The sequence below is a fragment of the Manis pentadactyla genome, chromosome X (genome assembly GCF_030020395.1).
Source record: "Manis pentadactyla isolate mManPen7 chromosome X, mManPen7.hap1, whole genome shotgun sequence".
Taxonomy (NCBI): Eukaryota; Metazoa; Chordata; class Mammalia; order Pholidota; family Manidae; genus Manis; species Manis pentadactyla.
The window spans coordinates 112,173,727-112,194,257 of record NC_080038.1 but is presented as its reverse complement, the minus strand read 5'-3'; the positions used below and the strand labels follow the sequence as shown (position 1 = coordinate 112,194,257).

Genomic DNA, 20,531 nt, shown 5'->3' with positions numbered 1-20,531 from the left:
AATTTAGAAGTCAATTGATTAGGGAAAGGTGATATATTCTAAGCATCTGAACCTTGAATTCTTTCAAAGAGGTAATTATGCATTATGCAGCATCTGTAGCAGCATTCTTGTTTGTGACCATTCAGTTGAGGCGCATTTTAATCATAGCTCTTGCTAAGGGTTGCTATTATCCGTTTGTGTCTGTTTGACTCATCTGCTCATCAAGTGTCAGTATTTGTTGCAATTAATTAGCCAGCTATATCATTGTCATTTTATTTGATTGCATTCTTAAGTGCACCAAAGGCCCAATTTTGAAATTCTCAGGAAAAAGAGTTTTGCAGATAGAGATCCATCAATCATCATCGTTAGCATCATCAAATAATGTATAGAGAGCATCCAGATTCACAGGGCTCAAATTACTGAGGAAATGAGATATGCTGGTTTGGTGGCTCTAGGCGTTGGATCACAGCAGTGGTTCTCAAATTAGCCTATAACTCACACTTTTGGAAAACATTTTCAGTTGTGAAATATATGCAGTGATAAACATATAGATGTATTCTTTTAACAAAATATTGTAAAGAGGGTATTCATGCAACCCCTTTTAGTTTAAGAAATAAAACATTGCCAGGACCCCAGAAGCTGCCCATATTCCACTTTCAACTCACAATTCCCCCAACAGCAAACCTCAGTCTTGACTTTTATTTCTTTTTTTAAAATTGTTTTACCACCCATGTATACATCTCTAGATGGTATAATTTAGTTTTGCCTATTTAAAAAATACTTTATATATATTGAATTATCCAGAACATTCTTTGGTTCTGGCTTCTTTTCCTCAGTATTAAGATTTATCCATGTTATTGCTTGTAGGTGAAGTTTGCTCATTTTCATTAGTGTATAGTATCCCATTGTACAGTTCTACCACCAATTAGTGTGTAGTATCCCATTCTCAGTTCTATTATAGTAGATATTTGGGGTGTTTCTAGTTTGGGGCTATTATGCACAGGGTTGCTATGAACAGTTTTATGTATGCTGGTTCATATAAGTCTGCCCATTTTCGATTGGGTTATCTCTTACTGACTTTTAGGAGCTCTCTGTATGTTCTAGATACAAGTTCTTTCTTAGTTATATGAACTGCAAATACCTTTTCCTGTGTGGCTTGAATTTTTGCTCCCTTAATGGCATCTTTTGATAACTCACAAGTACTTAATTTTTTTAAAATTTATTTATTTTTATTTTTTTGAAGAACATTATGTTTACTAGGCTCTCCCCTACCCCAAGTCCCCCCCACAAACCCCATTACAGTCACTGTCCATCAGCATAGTAAGATGTTGTAGAATCACTACTTGTCTTCTCTGTGTTGCAAAGCCCTCCCCTTTCCCCACCCCCAACATTATACATGCTAATCATAATACCTCTTTTCTTCTTCCCAGCCCTTATCCCTCCCTACCCTCCCATTCTCCCCAGTCTCTTTCCCTTTGGTAACTGTTAGTCCATTACAAGTACTTAATTTTAATGCAGTAAAAATTATTAATCTTCTCATTTATAGTGTTTTTCTGTGTCTTGTTTAAGATATTTTTTCTTCGTCTTTGAAGACATAAAGATAATTTTGTCTTCTAAAAGTTTTACTGTTTGCCTTTCACATTTATTTTCACAGTCCACTTGAAGTTGATTTTTGTGTATACATCATTACCCCCTGTGGATAGCCAGCTCTCCCAAATAGCATTTACTGAGAATGTTATTTCTGTACCGAAAATCCCCCCTCTGCTTTGAAACGCCACATTTGTCATAAATCAAGAATATGGGTCTGGGTTATCTCGAGGCTTTCTGTTTCTGTTCCTTAGATCTATTTGTCCTTGTGCTAGTCTTAGGCTGTTTTAATCACCACAGCTTTATAACAAGTTCTGACGTCTGGTAGAACAAGTCCTCCCACATTGCTGCCCTTCAGAAGTGTCTCATCTCTTCTTGGCCCTTTGCCTTGCCTTATAAAGTTTAGAAATCAACTTGTCAAGTTCCACAAAAACAAACAAACAAATGAAATAACCTACTGGGATTTTTATTGGGACTTAGGTCTTCATGACTTTCTTCAATGAGGTGTTTATAATCTTTCCCAATAGAGGTCTTATACAACTTTTGTGAGATTTATTCCTGGGTACTTGATTTTAAAAAGCAACTGTAAAAGTCATCTTTTAAAACTTCTAACAGAAACTTTTAAAATGTCTACTTTCTTATGTTCTTTGCTGGTATATAGAATATAATCCCGTGTGTGTTAATCTAGCATCCTTGATAATTCTATCAATTCTTATTAATTCTAATAATCATCCTGTAGATTTTTTTAGATTTTCTAAGTTTACCATCACACTGTTTGTGAATAATGACATATTTGGTTTTTGCCCCTCCTGTCCTCATACTTTTATTTTTTTCTTCTTGCCTCAGTATACTGGTTAGGATCTCCATCATAAAGAGTTTTTAAAAAATCAATTTTACTTTTTGGCCAGTTTAATAACTGAAATTTATTAATTCTGCCAAAAAAATGAGTACTTTTAAAATAGGATTATAACATTCAAAAAGTAAAAAAAAGTAAATATATGAAAAGTGTCTTCTCTACTCCAGACCTTCATTGGCTTGTTAAAAATATCAAATCTGGGGTGTGTAGGGAGGACTTGGTGAAGGGGGGAGTCTAGTAAACATAATGTTCTCATGTAATTGTAGATTAAGGATACCAAAAGAAAAAAAAATGGGCTCAAAGAACACACACCAAAATGCCAACACAATTATCTCTGAGGAATGTGATTTGGAAGAGAGTCAAGGCAGGGAGGGTGGGCACTTAGTTTCTCGTTTCATTCATTATACTTAGGTATTATTTTTGTGTTTTATAAATAGGGCATCTTAATATTGTGATCCGCCAAGTAAAAAAAGAAAATAAAACCCACAAAGAATATACTTAATAAAGGTGCCTAATATGTACCATTTTTCCTCAAAAAAAAAATCAAATCTTTGCCCCTTCTCTTGACCTGCTGAAATCGCACAGAGTTTATCTAGTGGGGCTTCACCATGTCTATAGTCTTAAAAGCTCCACAGGTGATTCTGATAATTAGTTTTGGAGACCAATGCAGAGGATTTGCCTATGCAGAGGTTGGTAGGATTATGTTAATACAGCCATTCTCTACCCTGGCTACACAGTACAACCGCCTGAAGAGCTTTAAAAATCCAGATGGCCCTTAACATGGACCAACTGATCTGAATCTCCACAGCTGTGGTCCCCAGTATCTGTTGTTTTTTGAAAAAGTTCCTCAGGTGATGGGAGTGGTGTGGGGAGGAACATAGGGGAGGGTATGTTCATAATCTTGATTGTGGACAGGGTTTCATAGATGTGTACATATGTTAAAACTTATCAAACTGTTCACTTTAAGTCTATGCCGTTTATTGCACATCAATTATGCCTTGATAAAACTGTTGAATAAATAAGCACAGCAGTGGGTGACAATCATTGTTCTAGTAGAAAGAGCATCTGACTGGAAGTGGGAGCTGGACAGACTTTCACCTGCCAACGGTGGGCTGTGTACACGGAAAATAAGCAACTTCATCCCCTCTGACTGCAGTTTCATTCCAGTTGGTGGGTTCAATTTTTTCTCAAGTACTTTTCAGCTCTGACGTTTTGATTCCTCTGCTCAGCCTGGCTGTGGGGGCCAGCCTGCTGATGCACCTCCTGGCCACACGAGGGGGCCGTGCAGTTGGCCGCTTCTTTCAACTGAACACTCCTGTGAGCTCAAAATAGGCTGGTCAGGCATTTTTTCCTTCTTTTTCTCCTCTTGGTGAGTGTGAGCCCATTTCTGAACCGTCGTCTTCAGCTGCCCCCACCCAGTGGTCCTGCTGCAGGTGAGCCTTTCTTTAAGTAAATCCATGAATCTCTGTACAGAACAGCTTTTAAAAAGATCCCTAGATTGCTTTGAGAAATATCCAGCTCCTGAAAAGCAATTAAAATTGGGTTTAGTTGAAGTATATGTATGCATACATATTCATGTATATGTGTGTGTGTGTGTGTGTGTCTTTCAGCACATTGACAATATTATTGTATTGACACTAAAAAAATGATCCATCCATATGAAAGGCAGTTACATGTTGATTACAGGTGCAATTTCGAGATCCTTCAGGCAGTAAACAGGGAGCTTAGGTGAAAGATGGAGTCAAGGTTAGCAAACAAGCCAAGTATTTGTCCATTGTAATATGATATAAAGTACTTAAATGGGTAAATGTGTATGTGTGTGTGTTTATCTCTCTGTATTTGTTTGCCTGTGTGTTTACATATATTTAAGATGAACAGGTTGGCTAAATATTTTAGAATGGAATCTGCATAGACACTGTGGGCATTAATCTCTCTTTTTCTGGGACCTGACATGGGAAAAAAATCTGAATGCCCCAGAAGAAACTAATTAGAACTAATGTTATTAAATGATCTAGCTATGTCTTAAACTTTAATAAGTGTATTATTTTAAAATATAGCTCATAAATAAAGCAAATGCTTTTCTAAAGTGCAACAATAGCAGGGATTTTTTTTTTAATAGAAAGAACTTCCTTCCCCACCCCCCCAACACACAGAATTTTCAGATAATACTATAAAATTTTTACATTAAGTAGCTCTTTTATTTTGGATCTTATTGTAGTTTTCTTCCATTTTGATTTCTAAATTTCAGATTATTCTATGAGCCAGTCACAACACCTTGTGGGCACACATTTTGCTTAAAATGCCTTGAAAGATGCCTAGATCACAATGCGAAGTGTCCACTGTGCAAAGATGGTCTTTCACAGGTAAAACATTATTCTTTCTTGATTGGGTTAGCTTGTTTGGAATTGGGTACTAAGACAGCATCCTATTGGATCTCAAGCCACTGCATTGTACCAAGGCAAAACACCCCCTCAGACCGTCTATTTCTCCTGTCTCCTAGCAAAGATGGTCTTTCATAGGTAAAACATTATTTCTTTCTTGATTGGGTTAGCTGATTTGGAATTGGGTATTAAGACAGCATCCTATTGGATCTCAAGCCACTGCATTGTGCCAGGGCAAAACACCCCCTCAGACCATATATTTCTCCTGTCTTATAGCCACCCCTCCTCTCTCCACATAGTCCTTCAGGAAAATGAGGCAACATAGAGCTTTTTATGAACTGTCAGTCAGCAGTGAGATTAATTTATGTTGGAAACAAAAGTATTAAATTGATGGTAAACATGGATCCTAGTTCCAGTCCCATGATGGCACCTTATTCACTGTAATCCTGGGTGATTCTTTTGTCCTCCTTGGGCTTGGACTAGATGAACTCTGATGTCCCCTTATCATCAATGTTTATTCTGTGGTTTGAAGAAATCATTCCCAGGTCCCCAGAAAGACCTCATAGACTGTCGTTGTGGTCCTTGTCCCACCCCTCAGGAACCACTGTACTTATTAGCAAATAATTGGCAACTTGAAAAGCTCTGGGGCTTCCAGGTCTTCTAAAATGAATCACACAAGCTGCCACCTTTGTTTTTCAAAGGGAGCTGATGGAATTGCCTATAACACAAGAAGACTTGGGAATCCATCTTGTTTTCCTTCCTTCAGGGACTTGTATCACATTTTACAGTCAGTATTAATGTTCTTTGACCCCTGTCATCCCTGAGAAGAGGTTAAAGACACAAGACTGTCCTAGCTGATTGTAGGTCTGGAGAAGTCACATGCTGAGTTTTCCCCAAACCCAACATTTAAACTAAGGGAATGGAGTGAATAATCACCCAGGATAACCCTGAGGAGAATATTAGGTTGTGGGGAGGGTCAGTGTCATACCTTACCTAGGTACAGGGGTGGGATTTGCTGGCCTGAGAGAATCCCATGGTCCTTATACTTAATAATATATTTGTGTTGTGGTAACACTACGAAATTCAGATAAGCAGAGAGAAGAAAAATCTACCCATATGCTCATCACCTGGAGAAAACCACTGTTATAGTATGTGCGTTTCCTGGGTTTTTGTTTTTGCATCAGCAGAGGAGTCGCCTGCTGTTTGGACTGGCTATCTTCTGAGTCACTGCTTTTCCCCACAGACTGGGAGTGGGCAAAGCTGTTGATTCTCCTGTAGGCAAGCCGTAGCAGTGGCTGAAAAGGCTTTATGGAAGCACATGCGGTGGGGATCCCGGATGCAGGGCTAGAAGATATTCTCATTTATCTCTGTGTATTCACACAGGGTCACACTGACACCATTTTCCAGAGAGATAATTATCTTATTCAAATCATGTTCACTGCAAAATAGACAGACATAGCCCATACTGGGAAAGGAAAAATTGTCTGAAGGCAGCAGTTTTAAACCAGGAGCTCCCCCTGCTGGGTCTGTGCGGGTAGTTTCCCTAGCGAGCGATTCTCTGCAGATGTTTTAACTCCCTTTGTCTGGTTGACAACAGTTAAATAGCCACAACAATTAAATACTCACAGATCCCTAGTATGCATGGCGTCGAGGTGTTTGAGGGGAAGGTAATGGTGACAGCTGAGCTCAAGTTCAGTTCTGAAGTCATGGTTTAACATAATTTCAGTGATAACCTAGGTGGCATATTGAAAAACAAATAGACAAAATCAACAATATTTAGCTGTTTTCTTTTTTAAACCAAAGTTAGATGAGAAAAAAATATTTAGACTTGCAATATCCACAAGCCAAGCATTGGGGCAGGGTGGGTGGAACAAGGCAGGAAAGGGTCAGTGATTGAATGGTTTCAACTAGTGATTGAAAGTGGCTTTTTAGTTCCCTGCACCATCTGACCATGGATTTTCAGCATATCCCAGATAGAGACACAATAATCTCAAAAAAGAAAGGGAAAGATTTTCTCCCTTTTTTGACAAGAACATGACCTCAGTGTCAGTATTTTAGGAAAGATCTGAGATTATTAAAACTTCAGTGCAGGTCTTTTCCCTTTGTTAAAATATTTTTCTAGTTACAAAATTAATTGCATGTGTTTTTTAAAATTAAACCCTAACATCCAGAGAACACATACATTATGATAATAACAGCTGCTAATGGGAGGGTCCAAACTATTCCAATATGTGGGTCATTTAACTATTGATATCAGAGTGCTCTATGTTTTTCTGATGACTGCATAATATTTAATTGCCTTGTTCCTCATATAGTGCTTAGCATCAAGAAAATACAGCAAAAATGTCATAATGGAAGAGCTAATAGCTAAATTCCTCCCAGAAGAACTCAAGGAGCGAAGGAGGCTTTATGAAGAGGAAATGGAAGAACTTTCTAAGTATGTATAAACATGTTTCTATTTTCATTTTCACTCATACCAGCCCATAGAGCTGACTGTGAACATTTCTTCCTAACTCCTCATTTAGTGATATCATGTTGGTAGCCTGAAATTGGCCACAGTGAGAGTATTTACACCATAGAAATTGGCAAATGCTGTAAACCAGGGCTTTACCCCCACGCGGCATGCCAGTTGTTCAACATTTACCAGCATAATACTGAAGAGGCATAAGCCAAAACCTCTGAGCAGATTACATCTTGGCACTAGTAACTGGGTGTCTCTGGCAGGAATAAATTGGGAGTAGCTTAATCAAGGCAAACTTACAAAGTATACAGAAGACTTTTTTTTTTATTAAGGTATCATTGATAAACAGTCTCATTAATGTTTCATATGCACAACATTGTGGTTACAACATTCCCCCCTATTATCAAGTCCCTCCCACACCCCATTGCAGTCACTGTCCATCAGCGTAGTAAGATGCTATAGAGTCACTACTTGCAGAAGACTGTTATCGAATACATAAGGGGGTGCTAAGAGGTTAAGAACTTTGGTGTCAGCCACACCAATGCTTATGACCCAGTTTTGCCACAAAGTGAATATACTTCATGACCCTAGGCAAGTCACTCAACCTCTCTGGGCCTCAGTTTCCTCATTCTGAGCTTGGGGATAATGGTAGTTTTTATCTCATAGGCTTGTTAGGAAGATCAAATAAGCTAGTTTATAGAAGTACTTAAAAAATGGCAGTAGTAAGAATGCTGTTTGTTTCATGCTCCCTCTGCCAAGTGCAGGTATTGTGAGAGGTGGAGGGTAGGGATGGAGATGGAAGTAGGGCTCCAAGCTTTCTGCCTGACTGGAAGAACACTTAGCAGAAAAAGCAGGAGGCAGTCACTTGTTTCTGCCTCTCATACTGCTGCCCCCCCCATCTCCCCATCCACAGGGGAATCCTCACAGCCTTTTAGGGGCGAGGTGCCCAATGGCAAAAGCTGTCCTGGGTTTAGACCCACCTCATAGAGAACATTTCTAAATTGCCACCAATTTGTTTAATGTGTCTCTCACTTTTAACAACATGTTTCCCTGGGAAGCTAGAAATGACATCCTTTTTTTTCTCACTGTCTTGTATTAGACCTACTTGGGACGTCTTTATTTCTGATTCTTATGTTTACCTTGAGTCTCTTGGAGCCCTCCTCTTAAATACTGTTTAATTTCTTATTAACAAACACTAGGATACACTAGAGGGATTTCTGTGTAGAGGAATCCTAAACTTAATCCTTTGGAGGTTTGGGCACATGCTCATATATCTATTGGTAGGTTTGTGTTCAGATGTTCCTGTGTTGGGTTTACTAGACAAACAAGAGAACAGTGATCCAGGAGGAGCCGGTCCGGCGGGTGGTTCCATGGCAGGCTATGTGTCTGAATCTTCATGGGTAGTTGTTGGAGGGCAGACTCCTGGGTCCGAATCTGGAGTGTGTCTCGGGATGCCACAGCCCACCTGTGTCGACGTAAGGGCCCCCAGTGGTTCATATGCACAGGAGCACTTGAGCATCACTGGGCTAGATTACTCTTGCCTCTCTGTTGTTCCCTTTTCCTCCCACCTGGGCCCGCCATGCAGATCTTCTGGGGGCTTTGCAAATTTGAGATAATGGGCACCCACAGAGATTGTCCCACCATCCCTCTGGAGAACTCGGTCAGCTTTTATTGCCTTCCCCATACTGCCAGCACGACACCTGAAAAGATTGTTTTGAGAGGAGAGCATGAAAGAAAGAAAGGAAAAGCATGAAGTGTAACTATCACCCTCAACGTGAAGGTACTAGAGAACTTCTTAGCCAAATTAGAATGTGTAGAATGTCCATTTAATGTTGTTATCCATGAGGCTAACCTCTGCACCACAGAATGGGATTTAGCCTCAGCATCAGTTGCATTTCAGTATTTTTTTTAGCCATCAAAACCTGCTATCTCCTAGCCTTCCTTCTGGGGAGCCATACGGTGATGTTCAACCAACCTTTCTGTGGTCTCCATTGCTTTGAGATCCATGTCATTTGCTCTTCCTGATAGCTTGAATAAGAACGTGCCTATCTTCGTGTGTACCATGGCCTACCCCACTGTTCCTTGTCCCCTGCACATCTTTGAGCCTTGTTACCGTCTGATGATTCGTAGATGCATTGAAACAGGCACAAGGCAGTTTGGCATGTGCCTTGGAGATCCTGTGAAAGGGTAAGTGAGGATCAACGTGAGTAAAGAAGGCTGGCTGGCGGGGGTTTATGTTTTACTTCGGGATGCTCTCAGGAAATGGGGAGGCACCACTCATGAGAGTTAGCCAGCTCCCAACCATGAGCCTTTGCAAGGTTCAGGATCCCTCTGACCCTTAGTTAACCACCTAAGAGGCTGCCTAGTTAAAGAAATCCCAGGCATAACCTTTTGTTGAATTGGTTCTATAAAACTGGTTCTGCTAAGAGTGTGGGCCCCAAAGTCAAATTGCCTGGGTTCATATTCTTGCTCCAGACTTGGATCCAGTTTGACTTTGGGCAAGTTACTTAACCTTTCTGTGATTTCAGTTTTCATATTTGTAAAGTGGATACAATAGTAGTGCCTATTTCATTGGGTTTGTTGGAAGGATTTTGGTGAGTTAATGCACATAAAGCACTGAGCATAGTGTCTAGCACATACTCTATGCTCAATAAATAGTAGCAGGTATACTAACAAGTTAGGATGTTTTTTTCACACAGGCACTGCCTGTTGTGTAGCTGCATCTGTACACCCTGGACAGGTAAATAGACAGAAATCCTTTAAGGCATAGCATGGGGTTACAGAAATGGCTGGGGGCCAGGCCGGGGAAAGAACTCATCACTAATTTACCTTCTTGACTCTTTTCTCAACAGGTTTGTGGAATATGGCTGCATCCTAGAGATCAGAAATGTACAGTTTTTTGCAGATGGCCGCTCAGTGGTTGACAGTATAGGCAAGAGGCGCTTCAAGGTCCTCCATCAGGGCCAGCGGGATGGTTACAACACAGCCGACATTGAGTACATTGAAGACCAAAAGGTGATGGTGGCCGGTGCCAGGAGTCCCAAAGCCAGGCTCTACCACTGCCTTGGCAGACAAGGATGGTTCCCAAAAGATCTCTCAGCACTGGGGGGGCCTTGGGATTCCTCACCAAATTGCTGCCAGATGCCATTCAATTGTCAGATGGCAGTGAGAATGCCCAGTGTCCTGGCTTTCTCCACTTAGTGGCTGCACTGTATTTGTGCATAAGAAATGCCACGCCAGACCAGCCATGGGGCCCATTCAGCTTAGGAGTTAAGGCTTTTGTCGGGTACCAAGGGATAAATCTGCAGAGGAGAATACACATGTCTGTTTATTATATTGATTTATTTATACTTGAAAACTTTTTCTTTTGAGACAATTGTAGATTCACATGCACATTTGTATTTTTAAATGTGCAACCTGGCTAAGAGCCCTTCCCAAGAATCCATTGTCCCAAAAGGCAGAAATAGGACATGTCCAGTTAATCCTTGTTTTTCTGGATTAAAGAGTAGAAGTGGGAAGTAATCCCATGTTCATATATTTCTGCTTTCACTATGTAGTACAAAATTAATAAATATTTGATCAACAAATAAATGCATTTGACTTGGAAGTTCAAGTTGCACACTGAAACATACACATATTTTGCCCCATGAACAATGGGAGAGCAGGTGTTAAAAACGAAAAGAAGAGAGGCATAAACCAGTGTCACCTAGTTTAAAGGTACGCCTCCACTCAGGCTAGTTTACAGCTCTTGTTTTCTATATGTCTTGCTGTTTCAGCTAATTTATCCAGCTGCACCTTTCTCCTTCCTCAACCGTCACAGTATTTACACACAGTTCATCATCTGACTGAGAAGCCTTTCACATACCATGCAGGAGAAAGCCGGACTGGGAAGCCTTTTCTCATAGGGAGACAGGCTGGATGCTCAAAGAGAGTCAGGTGTCAACAGTGGCTCTAGGAGTGATGGAGGAGGTACAGAATGCTTCACTTCCACTTTGGTGCTTTCAGGTTCAAGGAGAGGATTGTGCTGAGCTCATGGGATTACATAACTGTGTCTATGAGCAGGCGTCATCATGGTTTCACTCGCTCAAACCATCTCTGAAGAATCGGATTCTCAACCACTTTGGTCCAATGCCAGAGAAAGATGCTGATCCCCAGGTATATAGAAATATCTTTTTGTAACAGTTTTGCCCCCCCACTCCCTGCAAGTAAGAGAGCTTAGGGTTTGTGATTGGATGGGTGCATCGTTGCCATCCAGCAAATGAAGTGCAGAGAGGAAGATGGATCCAATTTGGTATTGTTTGGCTGGGCAGTGGGCATCATGGGTAAGACCAAAAGGATCCCAAGGCAGAACTGGAGTAACTAAAGTAAAGCAGTGAGAACTGGGATCCAAGACAGGTTTTGCAAGAGAAGTCAGGTGAGAGTATGGGAACAGAGACACTGTCAACAGACGAACCTTCAGTGGGAGTCCAGATTCATACCATGATAATGTGTTAGGGTGACAAGATTCACACAAAGGTCAGGCCTAAGAGAAGGGTATCCTGGGAGGTGAGACCAAAGGTAGCCACTTGCAGGGAGCTTCATGACCCTTTGCCCCCACTGCTGCAGGAGCTAGGAGATAGGGCCAGCTACCTTATAGGATTCCAACTGCAACACCATAGAAACTTCAAAGCTACGTTCCTCCATGTTTAGCCCTGCGGTTCTAGCCCCTCGTCATTGTCCTTAGCAGGGGCAAGCAGGTCCTGAGAAAACTAGCCCAGTCTTTCAATTTACTGTTGGCTGAGCTATTCTTATTTATTTATTTATTTATTTATTTATTTTTATTTTGGTATCATTAATCTACAGTTACATGAAGAACATTATGTTTACTAGGCTCCCCCCTTCACCAAGTCCCCCCCACATACCCCTTCACAGTCACTGTCCATCAGCGTAGTAAGATGCTGTAAAATCACTACGTGTCTTCTCTGTGTTGCACAGCCCTCTCCGTGCCTCCCCACACTATACATGCTAATCATAATGCCCCCTTTCTTTTTCCCCACCCTTATCCCTCCCTTCCCACCCATTGTCCCCAGTCCCTTTCCCTTTGGTAACTGTTAGTCCATTCTTGGGTTCTGTGATTCTGCTGTTGTTTTGTTTCTTCAGTTTTCCTTTGTTCTTTTACTCCACATATGAGTGAAATCATTTGGTACTTGGCTGAGCTATTCTTGAAAGCAGCTCATTAGGTTCTAGTGGCTCAGTCTATTTCCCTGGGGGGACAGGTCCATTTGAGAGATTGAGCTATAGATCAGAAGCCCTCTGGGAGAGTGGAGATTAAGTTTTACCAAGCTTTGCTTGCCTGGTATAAGTAGGAGGATCCTTTCCTTCTAGGACAAGGCTGTAGATACCCTAGTCAAATATTTGCCCACCATCACCTTCCCCACATTCTGAGCTGGTTGTCTGACATTATCACTTCCCTATCTTCCTTAATTCTCTACACTCATCCCTGACTGTGTCAACACAGTAAAATAGAATGCGTATATTCTGACTTCCCTGCCAAAGACTGGTCTTGCTTAACCTCTCTAGCTGTGTGACCTTGGGTAAGTCCCTTCCGCCCTTTCAACTTTTCTCTCATCTCTGAAATGAGGGAGGTAGATGAGGAGGTCTCTAAAGTCTCATCTTTGCCTTGTATTCTGAGGCTGTAAAGCACCAGTTTGTTGCCTAATGGACTGAAGTATCTTGCTTTCTCCAGGCCACAAAGGTGCTCCTTTCCCCCATGCAAATGTGTCGTGAATATTGAAGGGAGAAGGGTCACCTAGCACTTTCCTGTGACCCAGCTCCTGGCTCTGGACCACTGTGACTCAGAACTACAGCACAGCTCTGCGCAAGCTCATGATCAAGCTTAATGGTCCCGTCCCCTTCTGGAAAGCATTCGCCCCCACTCAGGCAGAAGATAGTGACCAGCAATGGTAACAGCATCTTCCACAAGCAAAAACACAGATGCCATGGTGATTCATAAGGGCTCAATGACACAGAAAGCTGGAATCTTGGTTTTCGTTTCCTTTCTTTTTAGGACTGTTAGGTTGTTTTGACGGCAGCAGGAAAAAGAAATCCCATCCAGTTTCATTGAGTCAGTGCTGCAGCCCCAGTGGTGCCTTTAATAAGACTGCCCCAAGCCTCAGGAGTAGGTTTCTGAAAAACAGCCACAGTATTAACATCAGCTTAAATATCTTTGTTAATCCTGAGAAAGAAAGTGCAGAATATGTCAATCTAATATTCAGGATTGGTAACAGGAGGGATAGCCTGTTACAGCCTGCAGCAAGGGCCAAAAAAGGATCCAAATGAAGCTAGAGGCACAGAGAAGCAGAGGATAGTGAGGTTGGGGAGAAATCAGGTGAACCAGTTTGGAGACACATAATCCCGTGTGCAGGTGGTTTGACCAGAATGTGGTTCTCTGCAGTCCTAAAACCAACCTTCTGAAAGTGGTGGGTGGCAAGCTCATTTCTGGCTTAGTAGGAAGTAAGTCACCAATGTCTAAAATGTGTACCTGTGAAGCTGCTGACAAAGAGAATTGTGGTGAAGGATTTATGTGGGATGGGAACACTCTTTATTAAAAGGAAACCTGGGGACAGTATACATTTCTAATGTGAATGTGTTTTGTAATAGGAGTTTTGCAAAGCAGGGTTTCTGTGCTTTGGGGCTGTGAGTCATAGGCTTTGGTTTCAGGGGAGAAGCTAGCTGTGGCCTTATATGCTGACATGACATATGTGGACTACATTGCCTTCAGCCAGAAGCAGGGGAATGAAGGGAGTTAAGAGACATGCAAAGCCTAAAGGGTTCTTGGGAATTGAAGGCCCACATGTTGTATGCATCAGTCCAAAGGATCTAAACAGAATCTCAGAAGTGGAAGAGACTGAGCAGTGGATATTCCAGCTCATGAAATCACACTGGCTAGGAAGTAGAGTATATCTGGTAGGATAGCAGTTTGTTTGCTTTAACAACTACCAAATATAACTGTACCTTAAACAAGATAGAGGGCATAAGTCCTGTAGGGCTGGGGAATTCTATTCCGTAAGGTCATTCAAAGAGCTAAGCTCCTTCATCACAAAGCTCTATCATCCTTAGAATGTTGCCCTTGTCCTCCAGGAACAGAAAGGCTGACCATCACCACGTCTTGCGTTCTAGCTAGGGTAAAGGGAGAGAAAGAGGAAGGCCAAGGGCATGTGTCCTTTTCCCAGGACATCACCCAGAAGTTACACATATCCCTCCCCTTTAGATCTCACTAGCCAGAACTTTGTCAATGGCCTTATCTAGCTGAAGGGGAGACTGAGAAATGTAGTCTTTTTTTTTTCCTGGGTGGTTATATGCCCAGCTAAGATCAGGGGGAAATAGATGTGGGAGTAATTAGCAGTGTGCCATACAAAGCAGCAGTTCCACCTGGAATGTTTACGGTGTAGCTTTGGACGCCAGCAGACTGGTATCCCCTCCGTGGGAATGGGATGAACCATTGTCTTTCTGTGTTACAGATGAACCCGAATGGTCCAGCCTGGTGCTGGTGGACATTAGCAGTTCTCCCGTTGGAAAGCCGAGCTCAGCTCCCGTTCCTAGCAATGAGGTCCTTAAAGGATAGACTGAACGGTATTCGACGAGTTCTGGCCTTTATATCCCGAAACCAAAACTAGTGACAGTGGATTGCTGAAGAGGAGCTCCCACCCTCCCTGCTGCCCTCGGGGGAGGTGTCTTGTAAATATATCCAATTGCAATAACATCTTACAGCAGGAAGTAGCAAACAGAGGTATTACCTTACTGCTGATTGCAGAGAGAAAGGGAGTAGAAAGGCTAAAAGAATGGCATCTTGTTTGAAACTTTCTGCCTTAAGATGCTTCTGGACATGCTGCACAACTACATGCACAGCAGGTTTTTAAAAGCCCAGAAAAAACAAAAATTAGTTTGATTTTGACATAAAATTTTCTGACCATTTAAAGTGGTTTTGCTTTAATTTTCTTTTGTAGATAAATGATTGTGTGCTTGAAATGTGGAGCAAAGATACTAATAATGTTGCTGCATTATTACACTGACTTGAGATCTCATTCCAAATGGTTCAGGTGTTTATATAGTGTTGTGTATAATAATGTTCATACTTCGTGTTCTAATAATTTATTTTTTTGCACTACTGTATCCTTTTTTTCTACGAGTGTGTTTATAACTATTTAAGTGTATATTACTGAAAAGTCACTTGCTTTATTTATTGATGTGGTTTACAATGTGCCTAGGGGGAAGTAACAATACTAGAAATGTGCCGTTTTTACTTTAACAATTTCTTTTTTTTACTGCATTTGATCCCAGTTTTTGAACCATTTTTGTATCTATCTAGTTGGATGCTTAAAGAAGTTCAGAATCATGCTTGGATCATCTATCTCCACAGATTCCATTTTGTTTTCAGTTTGAATTTAACAATATTAAAGACTTAAGGGATTTGGCATACATTATGGAATAAGCCAGGGTAAAGTAAAGCAATCTATTTTCTCTATGTTATACAGAGCAATGCTGAAGGAATTATTTTTCTGGAATGAAGAGATGAATCGGGAGAGTGTCTTTTATTGTAATCTAGCATAGGCATTTATTTCAGCAATCGAATTATTAGTCTCTTTAATTTCTCACCCAGTGCACTGACGAATGGGACTTTTAGGCAGGATCATATTTAACGCTTCAGAGGGAATGGTGTTCAGTTTGGCACATCACAGCCATGCCCACCTAGCTTCCATATTCCACCGCTTCTCAGGTGCTGAGGATCATGACCCGGCTAGCATGTGCTGAAACACTTGGTGAAGGAATGCGCCTCATCATAAGTGTAAAGAATCTAGTAGAAAAGACAGAACCCTTTTAACAAACAAACAATCTTTTTGGTTTTTAAACCTTTTCAAAGGAAACAGACAATCCATGATTTCATCTAAACACTGCCTTTCCTCCTAGTTTTAGTGGGCCCAAGATTTCAGTATAGGGGAAGAATAGTAGGTCAGGAAGGAAGAGTGAGTCCCTGGTTAGCTTGTTTAGTGCTAGTGTGATTCCTTTAATGCCACTCCCCACCCCCCTCACCCCCGAGAAAAAGTATATTAGGAGTGTTATAGTAACAGAGTGAAAGTATTGGGCAGGAGGGTATGAATGGTGCCATTGAACCTTCACGCAAATTATTCCCCCATGTAATTGTGGACAGCTGCAGTGTGTTTTCCACTTGCAGCCCAGCCACTCTGTTAGGGTGAGAGGTTAATGCCTCAATCAGTCTGATTCCTCCCATCACCACCTGTGGCCAGAAACAGAGAGAAAATGATTCAGGCAACATAAAAGAGATTCGTAAGCAGGAACAAAATGATCTTTTCTGCACTTTCTTAATGGATGCTATATTGTCATAGGATTATGTGTTTCCAGGTTTGATGTTTGGAGCCAGACTGGGCCACTCAAGAGTGGAATGCAAGTATAGGTGTGGTTACTGGTCAAGGAAGCTACAAGGCCAAGGGAGGAAAGAATTCAAGGCTCCTCCTCCCACTTGGTGGCCCACCATGTGGTCATAACAGAGTCCCCATGTTAGGGTTGCAAAGGCGTAGGCTCCACAAGCTCCACAACGTTACATACTTTGTCCTGGTAACACAATCAGCCAGTAAATAGCCAAGCTTGATTTTGAACCCATTTCCTTCACAGATTTTTCACACTTTTAAAAGTATTTGTTACACAAAATTTTACTAAATAAGCACGGCAGTCAAGTCACAAAAGCACCCCCAGAAGCTCACATTGGAAAGTTGCAAGTTAAGTGAAATGAACTTACCTAACAACATCTCTACTTAATCTAGGTAGAAAGGAGAGTTTAATTCTTTAAAATAAAATTCCACGTCAAAGAACACTTCACGTTGAAAACTGAGTAGCTAATTGACTCCAGCAAGTGTAGGTCTTGGCTAGGCAGAATTGCACTTTACTCTGAGTAGCCTACATACACGTTAGGTTGTTCTACAGCAAGCTTTTGTTTCAGTAGTGGTAGGAGGCAAGATGCAAAGCCTTGCCTTTGAATGGGTCAACCAGTGGACTTGACCATTTTCACCACATATAAATTGATTTTGCTGCAAAACTTGGGAGTGAAGAGTTGTACAGAGAAAAGATGTAAAGCTAAATCTAGGCCAGAATTACAAGTCCTCCCCCTTGGTAGATAGTGCTATTCATTTGATTAGTTTTCTCATCTATCATGACCTAGTCTTTACCTAGTAGATTATTTCTGTGTGTGTGTGTGTGTGTGTATATATGTATATATGTGTGTGTATGTGTATGTGTGCATGCATGTATGTGTATGTATATCTGGGTGCACACATGCACACACGTGTATGTATATGTTATGCACATGTGTGTATATGTGTGCATGGGTGTATATGTGCATGGGTGTATATGCATGTGTGTATATGTGTATATATGTACATAGTGTGCGTATGTATGTGTGTGTATATATATTAGGTACCAAGCAGACATTATGCCTTTCTGCTTTGTACTGTACTACTGCTGCTAGCTAGTAACCAGAAAAATGTAGAAAATTAAAATCAATAAAACTAATTTTCTGTAGACATGTGGAGAAAAGAGTGCCTGCCCCTGATTTAGGGGTGGAGAGAGCTATTGCAACAATTTGCCTTTTCTGAAGGCCGACTGCTTCTAGCCATGGGGCTAGTTGAGTCACTGCGCATATGGCGCTTCCAGCTCTGCCTGTGGAGCTGCCTGGGCTCAGATAATCCCCTGTGGCTGGCTTTTGGAGCAATGGAGCTCCTGAGGCTGGTTCACAGCACCTGGAGGTTTCTTACTGTCAACAGACTGCATACTGTTGATGGACTGGAATCCACTGGGGACCCTGTTCCCCTATGTGAATTCCATTTCCAAGATAGGAATTTTATTCAGGGACTCATTCCTTGAGTTCCCAACATGTTGACTTTGCATCCATTTCCATTTACCAAGGCAGAATTATAGCGGAGGTGTGTAACAAAGATGCAAATGGAAGACAGCCCAAGTAATGGAAGAGGACAGATTGTTTTCAGCCCATTCTTGGGCTTGTGGAGTGAGGTTTTGATTTATGATTGAGACAGTTCTGAAAAGCAGCTGATTGCCTGGGCTGCAATTTGTGGCCCTTCCTGAGCACAGAGAGAAAGAACCATGTGAAATGTACACATTCGGTTCCTCGTAGAGTGACAGCTCCTGCTGTTTCACTACTTTCCATAAGTGAAATGAAGACATTTTCATTTACAAATGGGTATTCAAATGCGCTAAATTAACCTTGAGAGAGAAGTGCCTGTAATCTCTATTCCTGGTGTCACTGTAAAACTTTTGCTTCATGACTCTAGCCCTTTAAAAATTTGTTGCAGCAAATGTGATTAACAGAAGTTTACAAAGCAACACTGTAGCTTATGCATCATTTAAAAAATGGCTCAACATTTACCTATTGTCACAGCAACAACAAAATAAAAGAGCAAATAGGTCAATGTGGCATCGTAGGCTTATCTTAGACAAACTAGTTCCATCATTTTATGCAGTCCTCAGTAGAGCCAGGATTAAAATACCATGCAAGCCATTTAAACAGTGGCAAATATGTCTGCGTGTTTGTTATCCTAGTTGTTTGTTAAGCAGCCATTTTACTCTTACGTCGTAATGAACTGAAAGGGGAATTAAGATAATGCTTTTTATTTTCCCATATTGCTATTCAACTACCTCTATATGCTTGATTTCTCTTTAGGGTTTTCTTTCCTCCAAATCTGTACAAAAAGTTTCAGCTCATCTATGTTGTAATAACAGTGTGATCATAATATCTGTGAGAGCTGTGTGTTCATTAAAAAATTTTTCCTATTGCCTCACTTTGTATCTAACAAAACTCTACTCAGAAGGCAAGAATTACCCAAATAACTTCAGTATCATTTTGTTGGAAGCTAAATAGAAAGGAAAGCTGTCAGAACATCTCTTTTATTCTTGCTCCTTTCGGTTGTAATACATTTGACCAGAAGATCTTCCAAAGGCATAGACCTGCACTCAGACAGTAAGTTCTTCGATGTGAGGTGTGAACTGATCAATATGACTGATGTGTTCTGATGACCATAAATTGTTTTTAAAAATGCACCAGGGAAGTTTGTTATTTAAAGAATTGTGTTGAAGCATTCTGCCAATAATCCACCCCTAGTATATTTGTAAAATCCATTCATATATTGGGTTTGCTTACAGCAGCACAGACTACCTACTTACTCTGTTTTCTTTGGTATTATAAAACATTCGGTAAAGCAAATTACATGTTTTCATTTCATTTAAATGAATAGTAGACTCAATAACAGGCTAAATCTAAGGCTGAAAGCATGAACCTTTTGACAGGAAAATTGGTAAAATTGGGGCAAAGAGTGATACTGACTGAGCTGACTGCAGCAGGAGAGCTTCGGCAGTGTCTCATCTCCTTTACTGATTTTAGTCTGCCACTGATGACTTCATACAAGTTCTTGTTTCAACCACAGAAGACCAGACCAGACGTAAGGAGTGAAACAACTACTAAAATGCAATGGTAGAAAGTTACATTTGGGCTTGACCTTCTTCTTGGTAATAGGATCTTTGGGCAATTGAGAAAATCAGAATGCTTGACCCAACTAATTCCCAGAGGGAATGTTCGGCTCTGTTGGGCTTTGCCCTGCTGTGCCCAGTGTGCCACTCTCAGGGTTCCCATAGAGCACACCGAGGCCAAAGGCACGATACTCCCTCCAAGGTAGTCTTGCCCAGAATGCCTGCATAACTGTCCCTTGAGAACTGGATTGGATCATCTAGAAAGGTCTTGTTCGCAGTTGTCCACAGGCCTTAAGCAAAGCCAAAGCCAGCACTTTCTGCTTCCTTTCCTCTGGGATACACCCTGGCTCCTTTGGGTCCTCCAGGGCCAACAATGAATTCCCACTCTGAAAGTGAGATAGGACCAAGAGAAGGGAAGAAAAAATGCCCTAGACCCACAAGCTCCCAGATGTTTAAACTTTCCCTTCCCTTATGCTCTATGATTTCTTCACTCCTAGGAGGGGCTGAGGTGGGATGGGAAGGGGCTGCGGCCAATACTCCCCATATTGGCTGCTTCCAGGTGATGTAGAACCTTTCCAGCCAGACTTGTCTTTCCTCAGCCCAATATACAGGCATGCTCTGGTCAAGGCAGAAAAGTGCAGGCCCCAAGGGGCCCTGCCCCTAGATCTTTATCCCAAATTTTTCAGTTTCTGTTACTGATTTTCCCATTTCAACCTATGCTCATGTGGACCGGCCA

General features: G+C 41.3%; 1 protein-coding gene across 5 annotated transcripts in view; it reads left to right on the top strand.

Annotated features, from left to right (window-relative positions):
- The window catches only part of LONRF3 (LON peptidase N-terminal domain and ring finger 3), a 144,112-nt gene extending 124,580 nt beyond the window's left edge, over positions 1 to 19,532 (top strand). For all 5 annotated transcript variants that reach the window (XM_036920214.2, XM_036920213.2, XM_057495789.1 and 2 more), the window contains 6 exons: positions 4,671 to 4,785; positions 7,119 to 7,240; positions 9,293 to 9,451; positions 10,117 to 10,279; positions 11,270 to 11,419; positions 14,764 to 19,532. In XM_036920214.2, the coding sequence (XP_036776109.2) occupies positions 4,671 to 4,785; positions 7,119 to 7,240; positions 9,293 to 9,451; positions 10,117 to 10,279; positions 11,270 to 11,419; positions 14,764 to 14,919 (865 nt within the window). In that variant the 3' untranslated portion in view covers positions 14,920 to 19,532. The remainder of the gene's footprint in view (positions 1 to 4,670; positions 4,786 to 7,118; positions 7,241 to 9,292; positions 9,452 to 10,116; positions 10,280 to 11,269; positions 11,420 to 14,763) is intronic.
- Positions 19,533 to 20,531: the final 999 nt, after the last annotated feature.